Source organism: Podarcis muralis, chromosome 6 (genome assembly GCF_964188315.1).
Source record: "Podarcis muralis chromosome 6, rPodMur119.hap1.1, whole genome shotgun sequence".
Taxonomy (NCBI): Eukaryota; Metazoa; Chordata; class Lepidosauria; order Squamata; family Lacertidae; genus Podarcis; species Podarcis muralis.
Window position 1 is genome coordinate 33632400 of NC_135660.1, and position 17478 is coordinate 33649877.

Here is a 17478-nt window from a genome sequence, read left to right on the forward strand (position 1 = left end):
CTAGGACTTGCCGATCGTATGGTCGGCGGTTCGAATCCCCGCGGCGGGATGAGCTCCCGTCATTCGGTCCCAGCTCCTGCCAACCTAGCAGTTCGAAAGCACTCTTAAGTGCAAGTAGATAAATAGGTACCGCTTTATAGCGAAAAGGTAAACGGCGTTTCCGTGTGCTGCGCTGGTGCTGGCTCACCAGCTGCAGCTTCGTCACGCTGGCCACGTGACCCGGAAGAGTCTTCGGACAGTGCCGGCTCACGGCCTCTAGAGCGAAATGAGCACGCAACCCTAGAGTCGGACACGACTGGCCCGTACGGGCAGGGGTACCTTTACTGTTTTAAGGTAGATCGCTGGGCCCTATGAAATCATTGTTACCTTGTTTACACATTGCCACAGACAGATATTCTGTAAAATGTGTTTACTGTTTCAGTGATGGCTAGGGGTTCTCCTTCAAAGAGGAAAGAATTCCTGTTTGTCAAAAATGTCACTAAGTTTGCCTCAGTATCACTGACAAGCAAAATGCTGACACAGGCAATGACATTTATCTGAATTCTTAAAATGTAGCCGAACTTTCATTTATGCAAAATTTCATTTTCTGCTCTAGAAAATGGCCATGGCTGAGCATTAATTCCTGTTTCTTGTCTTTGAAGCTGAGCCAAGCTGTCTATGTTTACAGCTTCCTAAAGGGACATCAGTTCTCTTTTGTTTCAAATGGGGAGGCTGGCCTGTTTGTTTTCATTTGCAATGTTCAGCAGCCTTGCTGTAGGCCAGTGACTGCAGGACAGCAGCAACACAGGATAATCACAGCAGCCAGTAAGCCTGTAACAGCCAACTGGATGGCCAATCTAACACTGCATACACCAAGAAAGAACAACAACACTGTTTACATTTTATCACATGACCAATTGTGTAAATTCAGTAAGGTTTTGAGAATAAAGCTCTCCCCGCCACCCCCCGCCCGGCTGCCGCCTTGTGAGTTCAATCAGCATGCTCCTTCAGAGTATCTCTATTTTTGAATGAATGCAGGAGTACTTTTTTGTATTTTGAGACTCTTGAAAATAGATTAGAGTTTAGAATTTTCATCTTCACACACGTTACTCATTTGTTCTTGTCTGCAGTGAAAGACATTCACGCAGGGGAGGATACTGTGTGACAGAAGATGCTATTGGTTGGGGATTGGATTTGCCCCTGCCCTGAGGAATATGGGATGGACACCATTGGAGTTGAGCTGCCTTTTACAGCAAGGCAAGGGTTAATATTAATATCAAATAACATTTTGCCTTCAGAAAACTGTAGTCCTTTTGAAACTTTAATTTCTTGGCTTTGTATCAATGCTAGTCATACTTAATGTAGACCCATTGAATTTAATGGGCATGACTAACTTAGCTTCATTAATTTCAGTGGATCTACTCTAGGTGAAACTTAGTTGGATACAACCCAAGGTTTAAGATGGATCCCCTCCCTCCTGGGTTGTGTTTTTGTTTCTGGGGCATCCAACAAATTTAGTTTAGTGACATTCTCGGGGTTCTGTTCTACAGCTCCCTGATCTCTGCACAGTTTCCTGGCAAAAAGGATTAACTATTCTGCAGAAAATTATAGTGTAGAGACTGTGCTGCTACCTTTCCTGTGGCATGTAACAAGTTCTTGTTTTCTTGAATAATCTGTGTTTGTTTAATAAAGCACATCTCTTGTTCTCTGCTATGGGATTCCTCGGCCATTCACCTGCTTATGCCACACTAACATCCGGATGAATGTAGATAATACATGCCTTTCTCTGTTAGACTGCCAGTCCAGCCATACTTTTCTGTAAATAAGTCCCATTAAACTCACTCGGGTTACTTCTGAATGTATATAGGATTTCAGGGTTAATCATTCTTGAGAAATGTTAGAGGATTTCCACAGGGGTAGATAGACATGTTAGTTTGTTAGAACAAAAACAGGATAGTCTTGAGTCTTAAAGAAGGTTTCATAGACAAGAAATGAGACTCAATGACTTTCATGTCACTTTCACAAATTATATTTATAGAGCAGGAAAACTTTATCGGGGATTAACAGTGGGAAACAACAACCTTTGCAAAAAGACTGTGGGGAATTTGTTAAAAGCATGAGCCTTAGTGCACAACGCACAGCTCTTTGACTTCAATAGCAAAATACTCATGGACTTCAATAGATCAGATATACTAGGATATTCTCCAATGCAAAACTCAGAGAACTGAACAGATCTTATTTCATCTGGGTGTGCATGGGGAAGCATACAGCTTATACTCGCTGGAAGACATGCATTAGGTGTTTTTAAATACCCCAGCATTCCAACAGTGTGATCTGCAGTGCAATTAAGCCAAGCGCTTAGACTCCTGGAGCCTGTTTAATTCCATTATGAAGTTGATAGCAAAGGCATCCCATCCCTAAGCATTTTTGCCCTGAACCAGTGACAATAATCTGGGCTCCAACTGAATCTGATTAGTGTTGGCATGTGCATTTCTACCCCATGCAACCATCACACCCTACATGTAAAGCACATGGCTTCTCCCAAAGAATCCTGGGAAATTGTAATCTGCTGAGGATGCTGCAGTCCCTAAAGTCATGTGCTTTATGTGTGCTTTAAATGTACAGTGTGACTACAGTAATACAGTATGTGGGGGGAAATCCCATTGATTTCTGCTGCTGCCTATGAATTAACAGGACTTGCTCCCCCAAGAGCTAATCAACCTGAATGCAGATATATGGGTTCAACAGTGATGTAGAACAAAGTTTGATTTGGATTCTGGGGGGTTGAAGATTTTGACCAGGCCTGACTAAGTGTGGCTATCCAAATGTTGGGCTCCAACTCTCATCAGCCGCAGCCAGCCTAGACAATGGTTAGGGATGATGGGAGCTGTAGTCCAACAACATTTGGAGCCACAGGTTATCAATCCCTGATTTTGCAACCAAAAAAACCCCACCCAAGTATATTAAAGTTTGCTTGGGGTTTTTTAATGCTCAGCTGACTAGTTCCCCTCATGTAATGCAACAATTTATGAATGACACAACTAAAGAGTAATGTTTGTTTGGGTGAGTTAAAAAATGATTCAAGGACTTCAAGACAGTTATAGATTACTACAGGATATCCTGAAATCCATAGGCAGCAATCATATATCCATTTACCAGGCAATAAGTCCCATTGAACTCAGTGAGTTTCCTTCTGAGTAGACATACATAGGATTGCAGTGTTTGTTTTGTTCTTGTTTGGTATGGGAAGCAGCTCTCAGTAATTTGGGGTGCATGGGCTGGTAGCATCTTTGTGAGATGCCCCTGTTCTTTATTCATGGCATGTTGTAAGTTTGGATTGCATAGACTGCATAGGATTGCATAGTCCTGTTCTGTAGTCAGGACTGGGTGACTGGACTTCTTCTGTGTGATTTTATGGTATGTGTGTAGACACGTATGCAGAAACTCACACAGTATCATAGGTGTACTACAGAACTGCAGTTAATCAAACAAATACTATATTCTGAAAAGGATTTTCAAATAAACAGCTTTTCCATTTCTACCATTTTTGTTTACTAACGAAAGAACAAAAAGAAAGCCATTCCATCAGGCAATTTGCATAAATAAGGTTGTATCATTATATGTTTGGGAGGCCTGTTTAGGTAGGTGATAATGACACCTAGATGCACCTAGATGCACATAACATGCAAGCGTCTCAAGTGATTGTTGATTTTGGCTGATTAGATGCCTGGTTGATTAAATAAATGCGCACATTGAAAATCCTCAATTAAATTACTCATCTGAGGCCTGAGCATAATTTGCATGTCAGTAACTCTATTTGAACACTCAAAATACCATTTTCAGTGTGGCCGCATATTCCTTTTTGGTGTTCCTATTTATGGATCTGTCTTTGCAATGCTCCGGCTATACTTCTATATGCATATACTGCCTGTTCCCCCCACCACCACCACATGGGCAAACATGTACAATGTATTGTTTTGCATGTAATGCATACATAAATGTGTGTGCATATATGTGGGTTATAATCAAGCTTAGTCTCTTTAGGAGAACCCTAAAAGTGTGGGTATAAATAATAAACTACTTCTTCTTCTTCTTCTTCTTCTTATTATTATTATTATTAATCTTGTGAAAAACCAATCTGAACCTGATGCAAAATCCCTCCTTCAAGAAAAGCTTTCCCTTCCAGTTCCCACACTTTATTTCCTTTGGTCTCATTAGTTTTAGAGGAAAGAACAGTGCCTAAAATGCCATGTTTATGTGTATGCCTGTTTCTTTCCCCAATTGTTATTGGAACAAATAATCCAGGATCTTTAAATAAAGCATGGCGAGTTTATAAGGGGCGGGTGGGAGAGACCGACTTCTGTAAAGACTGTTTCAAGATAAATCAATTCTCGAAACTGTTGATGCCGCAAGCCTGCTGAAAATAGGAAATAGGGGAGGGGAGGAGGTAGGTACCTCCAAACAGCAACCCCACGGCTTTTCTTCTTGGGAACGAAGGAGATCACATTCTCCGCCGTTTCATCTTGCTGGGGGTCAATCTGTGCAAGGCTCGGTTCATTCTTAACAGATTGAGGTAGGGAACGAGGGCTTCAGAAGGGCAGGGTTCCTCTCCTCCCTCGGAATTGGTGTGAAATTGACAAGTTGCATGAAACCAGGCCGGAAAGTGGCAAGCGAGAAGTAGGTGATCGAGGGATCCGCAAAGACGTTTCCCTTGGTGGAGCGGGGGTGGGGGAAGGGGAAGAGATCCAGTTACCCCACGGTCAGCTTCTTCTTCTTCCCACCCACCTCTTTTGAAATTTTCCGAGAGGATCTTGTGTTGTGTAATTTGTAGCCGCCCTTTCACAGTCTCTCTCCAAAAGGAAAAAAAGAGAGAGGGAAGTATGTTTACACGCTTGTGTGTGCCTGGCAAAAGTTGAAATTGAAGTGTTCTGTTTTTCTTCGAGTCGGGCCGCTTGAGGACGAGACAAATGGCTTCGGTAGGAGCTTCCGAAAATTAAACAAAAGAGGCTTTGGGGGAAGCGGGCCATTGTGAAGAGAGCTCTGTAGGTTTCGGGGAAGCGACCTCTGTACTTCCCTTCATATTTATTCCGTTGGAGTCAGAATAACCTTTACGTGGAATAGAGAGAGAGGAACCGGCTTCCCTAGCTGATCGTCCGTTTCGGGAGGGAGCGGGGCATAGCTACAACATCCACCAGAGTTAAAAGGTTAAAAAAAGAGAGAAATATATGTTTCTTTCAGCCTAGAATCGAAACTGTTCAGTTGATCAAGATGATATGAAACAAAGACACCGGTCGGCTCTGATTGGCATGTATTTTTAAAAGACAAAAATAAGACAAAATTATCTTTTAAGAAAAAATAAAACAATGAATTTAAATGTAAAGGAATATTTTCCTGCTGAGTTTTGTTCTGGTATATTGCGCCTTACCAGGCAAGAGTTGGTAAGCCCAGGAAAGACTGGCGAACTTTAACCACAAACTCAAACGTTCAAGTGCGGAAAAGATGGGACTTCTTGGCTCAGGTTGAAATATTATTTGATCCAGTGGCCAGGCTAGTTGCTGTCGTTGTACCCTCTGAATTCAGATATAGATTACGTTACAGTGGTGTCGACGATCTATTTGTTATACTCTCGGTGTCTTAGCCTTCATAAATTAAAATAATTGTTTAAAATGAGTTTATAAAAATCATTGATTTCCCCACAAGGTGAATTCATTACCATCATAAGATTTCATTTCTTTACCTGTCGAGGAATTTTGAGGATGTTCAAAGCGGGCTTGTTCTTTTTGGTAATTTCTACTATGTCCGTGTTTTCTGTCATTTAACCCGCCATGCCATCTTTTAACAAAAACATGAGATGAAAGAAATGAGATATGGTAAAGAACTTCCATTGTGCCTTAGCCGTCAATGTGTGAGAAATTTAATCTGAATGGTCCAAATTCGCTGGTTATCCTCGAAGCCACCCCTGGAAACGGTTGTGTGTTTTTTTAAGGGCAATAGCCTCCGTTCAATAAGGAATTGATCTTAATAGGTTTTCAGGATCCTTCACGCTTTTGGTATTGCAGCCGCTTCACTTTGCCTTGCATTTCTTGAGTCTTGTCTGCAAGAACAAGAACAAAAAATTATATCCTCAGTATCTTATTTAAAACGCGCGCACCACCTTGCAACCCTGACATAAGATCCAGCCGAAGTTAGTCGTATTTTCCATTGCTGTCAATTGAAGAATTAATTGTGCGCTTAACTCTCTCTCTTTCTGAGACCAGTGCTACTTAAACAGAGGGAACCATCGCGTATTTACTCGGAGGTAAAACCCACTGCATTCAGTGGGGCCTAGAAATTGTTGAATTTCTAGTCAACAGAAGCAAGGCAATAAATGAGCACCATTTTTTTAAAAAAAGAAAAAGAAAAGAACTGTTGTGATATTTGGGTTAAAAACGCACACAATGAAAACATCATAATCACCATTATCATTATTATGCTTTGTATTCCGTGGTTTTCTTCCCTTTCAAAATATTGTTTCTGTGAATACCCTGATCCAAGCCAACCATTTTACTCATCACCCTGAGTCAATCTGTGTGATTGAAAGCAATTAATATTTCCTGAGCCGGGGTCATTAAAATGAAATGAATGTGATTTTTCCCCTTTGGCTACTTCCTGAATTGCCCGGGAGCATCTAGGCAATATGGTTTTCCAGCTTTCTACAGCTAACAGAGCAACTCAGCATGATTTTCGTTCATCTGCCCTTCCTTCTTAAGCGCAGAAAATGATTCACCCGTGGAAGACTGGCTATTCCTTTCAGCGGGGATGGAGACTGCGCCACGACGACCACGACCCTAAACTGTGACTTTGAAGAAAACGTCGTAAGGGCCTTACTTCCAAGTTTAACCCGAATCCTAAACGGTTTACTTAGAAGTAAAGCCCGGTTTATTGCGACAGAACCTATTTTTCGGGGAATAGGAATCCTGTCGTTTAGACAAAAGAAAGATATGATCCCCTGGAAAACCTATAATCTGTGCCCTAGACTTATCCCTTCTTGAGATTATCCCGATTGCCAATAAACCGTAGTATCGGCAGCCGGAGTATTTCAGGTGCTGAAGTCTTGTTATGCGTGTCCTTTTGATATCCATGTGATTATGACTTATCTCCAAGTTTACATTTCAAACCCCGCTAAACCTGTCGCTCTACTTAGCCCTGAATATGTTGAATTTCAACCGACTGGATCTAGATCCAGTTATATCTCGGATCCCGGTGCGTTGGTTTAATTTGGATAGAAAGCAGGTCGTAATCTGATGGAGATGCCAAGACTAAGCCCTCCGTGTGGGCTTCAGTAGTTCCAGGTTCAGATCCAGATACAAACTTGTGCCTGGCAATGCGATCCTGACCGTGCTTGCTCAGTCGGACCCTCTTCAATGGAACTTGCTGTCATTGGAACTTACTCGCTCTTAAACTGCCATGTGAGTTGCAGCGTGCGCAGCCTTTTCTGCAGGAATTCAGCTCCCACTCCCGATTGCTTATGAATTTTAGAACTGGACCTTGTGAACCAGAATCCACTTTGGCTGAACGCAGATATACCTTCGCCTCTGTGCATTGCACGTCCTTTCTAATTGCATGACGTTTTAGCACTGAGTTTGGGGAGAAAGAAAGGGATGGAACAGTGGCATCCCTAAGAATCTAAGGGCATCTAAAACTGATTGCACCCCTTTTCCTTTTTTGCGGGGTGAGCCCTCCTATTCAAAGAGAGAGGTTTCACAAATCAACTCTTCAAGAAATTTATTTATCTGCGGAAGATGCTAAACCTGCTGATGTATACAGTTATCCCTTAGCCTTGATAAGAGTGACCTCGAAGTCAATGCCAGGGAAATAACATCTCGATCCCTGGACGCTTAATATTTACAGGCTGGATACAGCCAGAGCAAATTAGGTACCAACCTAGATAAACTTACCTGGGAGTAAGTCCTATTGACCTCAGTGTGGCTTACTCTGCAGTAGGCATGCTCAGTAGATTGTACTGGAAGCGGCGCTTAGTTCCCCAAGAAACCTGCGGAGAAAGTCAGTCTCGAGTTCAGCTGCAGACCTTGCTGCTCCCTGACCTGGGAGTAAGCCTAGTTGGCTTCAGCGGGGCTTGCTCCTGAGTAGACATGCGCTGTCACTTCCTTCGGATCCAACCTATTCCATAAACAACTAGATTGCTTCTGGAAAAGCTAAGCTGGATGGATCCTACCATTATTTTTTAAAATAATAATAATAATATCAATATCCTCAGGAAGGCTTGCCAAGCAGGGGCTGGCTGCCAGTCTGCAGGAAGAGGAGAGGGAGCAAGGAAAGATTTTCCTTGAGCGAAACAGTGACCCCCGCCAGTCATTCCGTGTCAGCCCTGCGCGCTGGGCAGAGACACCCACGGCTGTCCCCTCACCTTCTTCGCCATTTCAGCCCTCCTCCTCCTGAGTTTCTGATTTCCTGTCAGATCCCACTGAAGCGTGTGAGGAGAGAGAAAGAGAGACTCCCCAGAAAGCCACCCTTTGGCCGAGCGCGCTTGCCTCTGTTGCCGCCGCCGCCTTTCCAGGCTTGGGAAGGGAGGGCTCTGCAGTCTAGCGGAGGTGATGACACACAGCACAATGCTGCCGCTACACCTGCGGAAGGAAATGCCTGCGAGCGGGGCGGGGTGGGGGAAGCAGCCCCGGCCAGCCTGGGTGGTCAGGGGGAAGGAACTGGCCCTCACTAGCTCACGCCACCGGCCTCCGAAAGAAAGAGCAGCCGCGGCTCTGAATCCCAGCAGGCGGCCGAGCGCTCGGTTTCCGTCGGGGGGCCAGCCCCGTCGGATCCAGAAGCAGGGACTGCCCGCTTGCTTAGCAAAAGGGAAGCCAGGCTGCTGCAAAACCCTCGGGCCGGTTTGCTCCAGGGCAGCCCAGCTGGCCCTCGGGAATCAGACCCGCTTGAGTCGGCGGTGCTTACTTCCCAGTAAATGCGCACAGGACGGCAGAGCCTCGCAGCTTATTTGGATCCACAGAGCCTTTGGGTGCGTGCTTGGCGTCCTACGTGGGAAAGAGGTTTCCCCGCCAGCTTCTCTGGGCTCAAGATTTCAGGAAGGGGCTGATCTAAATCCGAGAGCTCACTTTAAACACCCAAGCTCCAGAAAAGCGACAGAAGGGATTCCAACAGAGATGACTCCAATAGAAATATGCACTCCATTAGAAGCACACGAAGATAGATCCTTAGCACCTCGGTTGCAAACCAAAAATAATGCGCTTTAAAAAAAAAAAAAACTTCTGTCCTTTTATGTACCTCGTCTTAGTTGAAACATTGACTCAGGGGCTTCCTGATCTTTACCGACAGTCTCATTCTGTTCAATAAAACTTGGCTTTATTTGCCTTCTAGGCTGTAATAGTGTTATCAGCGTATGTAAGTATACAAAGATACAGGTCTTAACGGAAAAGAGAGCAGTACTTTCTGCGGTTGCTGTTGGGAGATACATTGTACAAACAATATGCTCTTAGGAGACTCCTGTTTCAATGTTTCAGTCCTAAGCCTACTTAATTGGAAGTAAATCCCATTAAATACATTTGGGCTTCCTTCTAAGTAAAGCTTCTTTTTTCTTTTTCGATGGCTGAACAAGTCGTAAAACTTGTTTGATTTTTTTACGCGTCCAATAGGAAACAGCATATATTTTAACATGTGACTTTTTAAGCTGCGAGAAACAGTCACACTTAACTTGGAATGAAAGTTTTAGTGAAAATGATGAAATTTGGAGGTAAATGCGTTTGGGACTTTTAGTGACCTGCCACAATTTGGTCACCTCAGTCTTTAACATTTCAAATCAGGAAGATATCAAATAAACCTGATTTTATTGATTCCGACAAAGGGAACGGAACTATTGCCATGTGCATTTATTAGAAACTAATTGTCAAACATTCCAATTTTTTTTTAAAAAGCATCAGGTACAGTTACAAAGAAATCCAGTTGTGTGAACGCAATAAGATAATCATAAATTACACACACACACACACACACACACACACACACACACACAAAAGCACCCACAGAAAGAGATCATTTAGGTGCCTGTTGAGATCCATTGACACCAATGGGTTTTTCTTCTTCTTTTACAAATATTATATACGGGGGCAGAACCAGCGTGGTGATATTTCCCATTGTATTTAGCTCTATGCTCCACTCCCCAGAATCAAGCGTGCATAATTTCCGAACAGGCTACATAAACCATGGCGGGCAAGTTACCCTGATTCAAGGGCCTACCCACCCAAGGTTAAAATCTCTACAAAGCCTCGCAGCTGAATGGCTGAACAGAGTCACAAGAGCCCTTTCCAGGAGAGAAAATTACAGAGTGCGCAAGAACTGCGTTTGACAGAGCCCCTTTCTCTTCTGGAAGTGAGGGCGGCGAGGACTGTCGTGCCCAGAATGAATGAAATTATGTACATTCGAAGCGGAAATGCAAGACCTGATGGTCCCAAGTGGCCATACGAAATGAATGGCAAAGAAGGACAGTAAAAGGATCCTCACAGGCCCGTGGCTGTTGAGAACAAGATGAGCAGTTGTTTACAGGTCACGGGAACGTGGAAGTGAAGCATCTCTATTGGAGAAACATCAGAAAATCGAAGGCCCGGTAGCTAACTCGGTTGCTAGGCTTCGGTCCAAGGCCTTGCAGAGATCGAGGCTTCAAGGCCGGCCTGTGCGTGGGATTTGCCCGAAGGCACTGGAGCACCTGAAGGAAAGCACGAGGAGGAGGCCCTTTTCCTAGGCACCAATTAACCCGGGGAAACAGCAGCCTCCTCGAGCTCTTCCTTTCCCCCAGCTCCCCACCCTCCTCATTCATTCGCTGATTTATTTATTTGTCTCGCTGCTGACTCCCCCCCCCCCCTCAGACCTGGAGGATGTCTCTGAAATCTAGAAACAAACAAGTGATACCTGAATGACATGTTTTTGAAAAACATCTTGTCCGGAGCCGGCAGCGAAGCGAGCTCTTAGAGGGCTTGTTTGCTTTTGTGCACGCCTAAGGTGAACTAAAAGGTTGCAAGGACAGAGCCCCAATATGCGTGGGATATTTATATTTTGATGTGTCAAGTGGGAAGGGCGCCCGAACTCGATTCTAAGTAGAAATCACGCGGCTCGTTCTGTCTCTAGAAGATGGACAAGATAGACAGGCAGAAAGAGAGGGAGAGGATTTTGACACCCCTTCTATGTATTAGCTTCCTTAAAATACATGAGCAGGGCGTGCAACTTTGTACTCTCAAACAAGGTGACAATAACAGCAACACTTCTTTGGGAAACAGGCGTTGCAGCAAGACGTTGCCACCTTTCCAAGCTGAGGTCCTTCAAAACTGCCTCGCGTTCCCAGCCTAAAGTTTTCCAGAGCAACCTCGCTGGACATCCCTGAGATGGTGGCTTCCGTCAGCGGCCCCCAGCCAGCCATCCATCCCGGCTCACTGAGGAGCCCCTACCTCCCCAGTCGACAGATCGCCCTTGCAAATTTGCAAACTCTTTGCAGCGTGGAAAGAAGAGAAATGTTTTTCCCCACACCAAACCCCCCCCCCCGCCTTCTCCTCACTTGTTTTGCTCCTAAGCTGCCTCGTGCAGGAGTCGCCAGAGACGCAGCTTCTTTCTTTTTCTCCTGCCGTGGATTCTTGCCCTCGCCTCTTCCCACCCCCGCCCTTCCCTCTGCTCTGGGACCCCCAGGGGGCTCCAGCCTCCGGATTCCTCGCTGGGGTGGACTTGCGCGGTTTGACTTCGCCATGAACTCGCCCGTGCCCAGCTGGCTCCCAGGCTTGTGGGACGGGCGGAGGAGGGGGTGGCACAGTGAGTGTGAGAGAGAGAGAGAGAGACGGGGGGGGGGGTGCGATGGGAGAAAAGGGATCCTGACGAAAGCGGAACTCGCCGGAGCCCATACAAATCAGAGGAGAGCTCGTCCAGAAGTTGAGTGGATATCTGAGCCCGCTGATCAGAGGCTGCCTCTTGCAAGGGAGACAGAAGCGAAGAGGAGGAGGAGGAGGAGAGGAGGAGAAGTGGGTGGGGGACAGAGAGAACCAAAAAGCCCACCAGACTCAGGCAGGACTTAAAGCAGGCAGGCGGGACAGGCGCTGTCAGCAGATCGCCCTGAGAGATCGAGGGGAGCCTCCTTCGGGATCCGCAAGAGACCCCCTGAAGAAGAAGAAGAAGGCGCCTCCGAGGGGCGCAGCCATCGCAGCAGCCGCAGGTGGTGCCATGATGGCCACCGGCTACCCAGACCCCGCGGGGCCCGAGGACGCCGTGTCTCTCCTGCAGCAGCAGCAGCAGCACCAGGCCATCAAGGAGCCCTGCCTGGGCGGCGAGTCGGCGGCTGCCAAGAGCGAGCTGAGCCCGGCTGCCCCTGCCAAGGCTTCCCCGGCGGGATCGGCGTCCGCCTCGGCGCCTCCGGAGAAGGGCGACCCGTCTCAGAAGCCCCCTTACTCGTACGTGGCGCTGATCGCCATGGCCATCCGCGAGAGCGCCGAGAAGCGCCTGACGCTGTCGGGCATCTACCAGTACATCATCGGCAAGTTCCCCTTCTACGAGAAGAACAAGAAGGGCTGGCAGAACAGCATCCGCCACAACCTGAGCCTCAACGAGTGCTTCATCAAGGTGCCGCGAGAGGGCGGCGGGGAGCGCAAAGGCAACTACTGGACGCTCGACCCGGCCTGCGAGGACATGTTCGAGAAGGGCAACTACCGCCGCCGCCGCCGCATGAAGAGGCCGTTCCGCCCGCCCGCCGGCCACTTCCAGCCGGGCAAGAGCCTCTTCGGCGCCGCGGCCGAGGCGGCCGGCTACGGTTACCTCACGGCGCCGCCCGCCAAGTACCTGCAGGCGCCTTTCCTCAACGCGGCGGCGGCGGCCGCCTCTTGGTCCCTGGCGCAGCCCGCGCCTCCGCCGCCGCCTCAGGCGCCTCAGGCGGGAGCCTACGCCGCCTGCACCATGTCGGAGGGAGCGGGCGGCTCCGGCGCCGGGAGCGGAGGCGGCGGCTCGGTGGCGGGAGGCGGCGGCGGTCCCCTCAGCCCGGTCGGCGGCGGCGGCGTCAAGGGAGTAGGCCTGGCGGCCGGGCCTGGAGGCGCCGCCGCCTCAGCGTACGGGCCTTACTCCCGCCTGCCGGCCATGGTGAACTCGTACAACGGCATGGGGGGCCACCACCACCACCACCACCCGCACCACGCGCACCACGCGCACCACCACCACCCGCACCACCACCACCAGCACCACCACCACGCGGCCGCCCAGCAGCTCGGAGCGGCGGCCGTGGCGGCGGCGGCGGCAGCGGCTGCGGCGGCCGCCACGGCAGGGAGCGGCTCCCCGCAGGGCTCGCCCAACGGGCCAGCGGGCTTGCAGTTCGCGTGCGCCGGGCGCCAGCCGCCCGAGCTGGCCATGATGCACTGCTCCTACTGGGACCACGAGAGCAAGCACAGCGCCTTGCACTCCCGGATAGACATCTGAGCGAGTGGAGGGCCCGTCCGGGAGAGAGACGGCAGGCAGGCAGGAGAAGAAGAAGAAGCAGCGCCCTCGTCCTCGGCATCCCCTTCATCATCATCATGTTGGATTTCTCTCCCTCTCCCTCTTGTAATTCCCCCTTCCCCCCCCCCACCCACTGCTGAAATGGGACAGTGACTTTGAGTGCCAAAACGAGAACCACGCGCGCGCCAACCCCCCTTCGCCCAAGTCCTGTGTGCCTGAAATCATACAGATCCTCTCCGTGAAGGCAGCGTAAGTTCACAGGACTTCCACGCACATCCTCATTGCTGCAGGAGCTCCGTGGGTCCTTTGGTTCTGCGTTTCTTTTTTCACTGGGTTTTAGGGTTAGCGCGCGCACATAAAGGTGGCCGAACAGTATTTGCCTTTTGTTTTTCTTTTTGCATTTCCTTGAAATTAATATCCCCATCATAAGCACTGTTTGGTTAGAAGTGTTGTTGGTTAGAAGTGTTGCTCACTGGTACGTAAATCTCTTTATGGTCGAGGTATTGGTCTCGTTGTTTTCGCGGGGAGTTTAAAGAGAGTGAAGGTGGGGGGTTTTATTATTTTTTTTTTCTGGGGGGGGGGAGAAAAATAGAAGAGGGGGAAAGCGCTTAGTGGGTTAGGGACAGAATTTTAAACTAGAAGAGGTCTGTCGAGTTAGGGAGGGAACGTGCCGAAGCAATAAGCTGCTCTGCCGCCGGGTTGAACAAAAGCACTGAAAAATAATTCCGTTTTTTTGCAGAATTCCTGGCGCTAGCCAGAAAAAGTCAGCTAGGTTTATTGCGAAGTACATCCTATTAAAGTTAAGATGGGGCTTCAGCCCTCCAGCAAATGGAGAAGGCAGAGAAAACCCCATTGAAATAAATTAATTTAACAATATGCTCCAGCGTTTACATCCCTTTAACAGCGGCAGGGTTTAAGCACGAATAACTTTGCAATCCACAGCCATCTGATTAATGATAATGAGATAGGATTGCATTTGATGGCATCTGCCAACCATAAATGGAATAATTTTACTAGACTATTTTTCCAGGTGAGGTGGCTGTTTTAAGCATAGCACTGCGGATGAAAATTCCTTTGAAAGGATGAAGAAAAACCCAAATCACGCACACTGCATACTTGGAATTTAATTTAATTCCAAGTATATTTTTAGAGGTGCCAAAGACTCAGCAGTTGTTCCTTGTCAGTTTAATTCACACCTCGGATACACTTGGTCGGGTAGTTCGGCCCAAAACAGTTTCAACAAGATTTAGCTCCAAAATATATTTGGGGATAGCGAGGAAAACCGGTTCAATTCCTAGGGAATGAATTTAGGATCGGGGTCCAAACGTTCAAATTAAAGCTGAGGAAAAACTCCTTTGAAAAACTGCCTTGGGGGGTGATCCCTGTATTTTGAAATTCTGCTGATGCGGAATTAAACAAGTGTAAGGCACTAACTCTTTGCCAGTCTGATCTCATTCACGGTGATAACCGATTATTTTTATTATAATTTCCTAAGGGGAATATTGCACTTCTTCAAAGATTTATGTTTCTATCCAAAGTAGTACTTATTTGGAGACTGTATTTGAGCAAGAACAGCCTTTTATACAGTATCTAGTAGCCATGTTGATTTGATTGTTGAAACGCGGAGGAGATTTGAGAAGAGTTGTGGGAACAATAGGTGTATATGTATAAGTATTTTTTTTTAATAGAAAGCGTTCTCTCAAGATAGAGTAATTTTATACAAGACTATAATTATTCGGACAAAACAAGACTGTTTCCCGAAATTATTGTTAATAGTAATAATAATGGAGACTATTTTTCCAAATGCAATTGTTATATTTTTATTTTTATTATTATTTTTCAATGGATGTTAAGAGTGATTTTTAAATATTTTTTGACCCAGACGAATCTCCGTTAGATTCTTATCATCTTCTTTTTCGAACAGAGTTGCAATCCTAAACCCTGGGAGAGCTAATGTAGAAAAAAAACTGTGTTTTTAATTGGGGGAGGGGGCAGGTATTAATGATTTCCTCAGTGTCTGTGTAAACAAATAGATATTTGGTATTCTGCCACCCCGGGACCAACTTTTCTAGAATAACCTAGCACTTTTATTGTATATCGTAGCATTGTATAGTCTCCAATAAAATGTGGTTTTGTTCTCTTTTACTAGAGTTTGATTTTCCTTTTGTCAAATATTTAATAATTTAATTGGCTTATCCTCTTTCTGACACACCTTAAAAAGTGACGCTTTGGTAATTAACGTGTGGATTTTGGTGGAACGGCTGCTAACAGCATTTGGAAGGTTTTTATGGTCGTGTGTAGAATTGTCAGGCCCTCAGTCGCTGGTTAGATTATTCCTTCTCCCCGCAACGCTCCCCCACCCACTCCAATCGTTAAAAAACGACATAATCCGGGGAAAGAAAGACTTTAAAATACAGTCCTCTGAACGGCTTCTCCCGCCTCTGCTCGCCCCGGTTTTTGGTCACCTGAAAATACAATGGAAATAATTTACTTTCTGTTGGGCACGCTTCAATTGTGTTAAGGCTTACTTGTTTTGAAAAATAATGATAATAACCACAGCTGGTTATCTTAAGCACCTTTATTTGGAGTATCAGTGATGCTTCCTTCCAGGTAAGTTCTGCTGAAATCACTGGGATTTATTTCCAAGTCAATGCGTTTTAGGGGCTGCGGTACCTAACAGCCTGGCCTTCTCGACCACGTTTGGTCAGAAGGTAAGTCCCATTGATTGCGGCGGAATTTACTGCTAAACCATTGCGCTTATTATGAGCGCTGGCCAACAGTCCTATGCTAGCGGTGTTCACTGGGAGATCTATATCCCAGGGTGCTTTCCTCAGGACATATGGCTGCAGAAGCACATTACCTGGCGAGGCTGGCTTTAGAAAGAGAGTAAAAAAAAGGTAGAGTAAAGGTAAAGTAGAAAGAGCGTATTTGGAGCCAGGTCTCATCAAACTTCTATTGTAAACTCTAATCAAGTAGCTTAAGCCCGGCGTTCTTTGCTTGGGGTGATGGTTTTCTTGCACGCTTTTAATGTTCTTTCCATTCTGGCGTCTTTGTGCGTTGAAGAAGATGCCCGTGGCTCTTTAAAGACTTTTTTTATGCGTAGTGGTATGAGTTTCCTTACACATTTTTGTTCACAAGAGAACAGGGATGCATGCAGAATTGCGGCTTGCCGATATCATGGAAGGCACAGATGATAGAGATCAGAGGCGGGCGGGAGAAGTCTGCGAGTGCGAAGAAATATCAGATGCTCGCGCTGTTCTTTTTAATTTCGGAGAGCGAGGTCATTTGGGGGGAATGCCTCCTTCTTGACACGAGCACGGTGCTATTCTTAAACTCGCTTGCAACAGCAGCCTGATCCTTAGCATGGCTACTCTGAAGTCAATTCCAGCGTGGTTCAGTGGGGACCGACTTCCTGGTGATTAGGCTTAAGAATCGCAGCCTTATTTGGAGGCAAATTCTGCGAGGATGACGAGGGCTTACGTCCAAGCAAATCCGCAGAGATGTGAATGCCCCCGTCATAATTATCCAATTTAGGGGGAGACTCTCCTTTTCAGTGATCCCTGTTTGATTCTTTTAATTGTCACTCTGTTGCTGCTATGGGAGGTCCCGCCTCTTTCAGACCTTTGGCTTTGTTCGTTTGCCAAGCGGCCTTTTCTTGACCAGGGATCCTAAACGCAGCTACTTGATAACAAGCCCCATCCATTTCAACTGAGCAGTGGGCAAGGTTTCGAGTTCTCCAGACTTCTTCTTTTTTAAAACTATTCTGTGACGTTTAATGCTGTCCTTATGACAGTTTTATCAGGCTGTAATATTTGGGGACTCTCCCCACCCCCGGTCAGGACACCGTCAGGGCTACCTGCAAACTTTTGATCTCAGTCCAGTTTTGCATGTGTAAGATTAGGAAAATAGGCTGACAGGACCGCGAGGAAAACTAATTGGGGAGTGGAGGGGAATTTCACAGCGCAGGAGGCTGCTTGCTGGTTTTTGAAAGGAAGGAACGATTCCGCTGACGGAGGAAGCCCGGAGAATCTGTAG

At 46.7% G+C, this 17478-nt stretch overlaps 1 protein-coding gene and 1 long non-coding RNA gene across 3 annotated transcripts; one reads left to right on the top strand and one right to left on the bottom strand.

The window, feature by feature from the left end:
- Nucleotides 1-1992: 1992 nt before the first annotated feature.
- On the bottom strand, nucleotides 1993-9989 carry LOC114597775 (uncharacterized). Of its 2 annotated transcripts, XR_003706892.2 has the most exons (3): nucleotides 8387-8770; nucleotides 7917-8011; nucleotides 1993-6073 (listed from the first exon to the last, which is right to left on the bottom strand). It is a non-coding gene; the product is annotated as an uncharacterized LOC114597775 (long non-coding RNA). The 2 variants fall into 2 exon arrangements; XR_003706891.2 differs by having other exon boundaries at nucleotides 7917-9989.
- A 1828-nt stretch (nucleotides 9990-11817) lies between these two features.
- FOXL2 (forkhead box L2) lies at nucleotides 11818-15588 on the top strand. The gene has a single exon (XM_028731021.2). It carries the CDS (start codon nucleotides 12187-12189, stop codon nucleotides 13423-13425), a length of 1239 nt encoding a protein of 412 aa, XP_028586854.2. The 5' UTR covers nucleotides 11818-12186; the 3' UTR covers nucleotides 13426-15588.
- The last annotated feature ends 1890 nt before the right edge of the window (nucleotides 15589-17478 follow it).

Bases quoted from the DNA above. Each gene is read 5' to 3' on its own strand.
- FOXL2 (XM_028731021.2), top strand. From the start codon at position 12,187: ATGATGGCCACCGGCTACCCAGACCCCGCGGGGCCCGAGGACGCCGTG.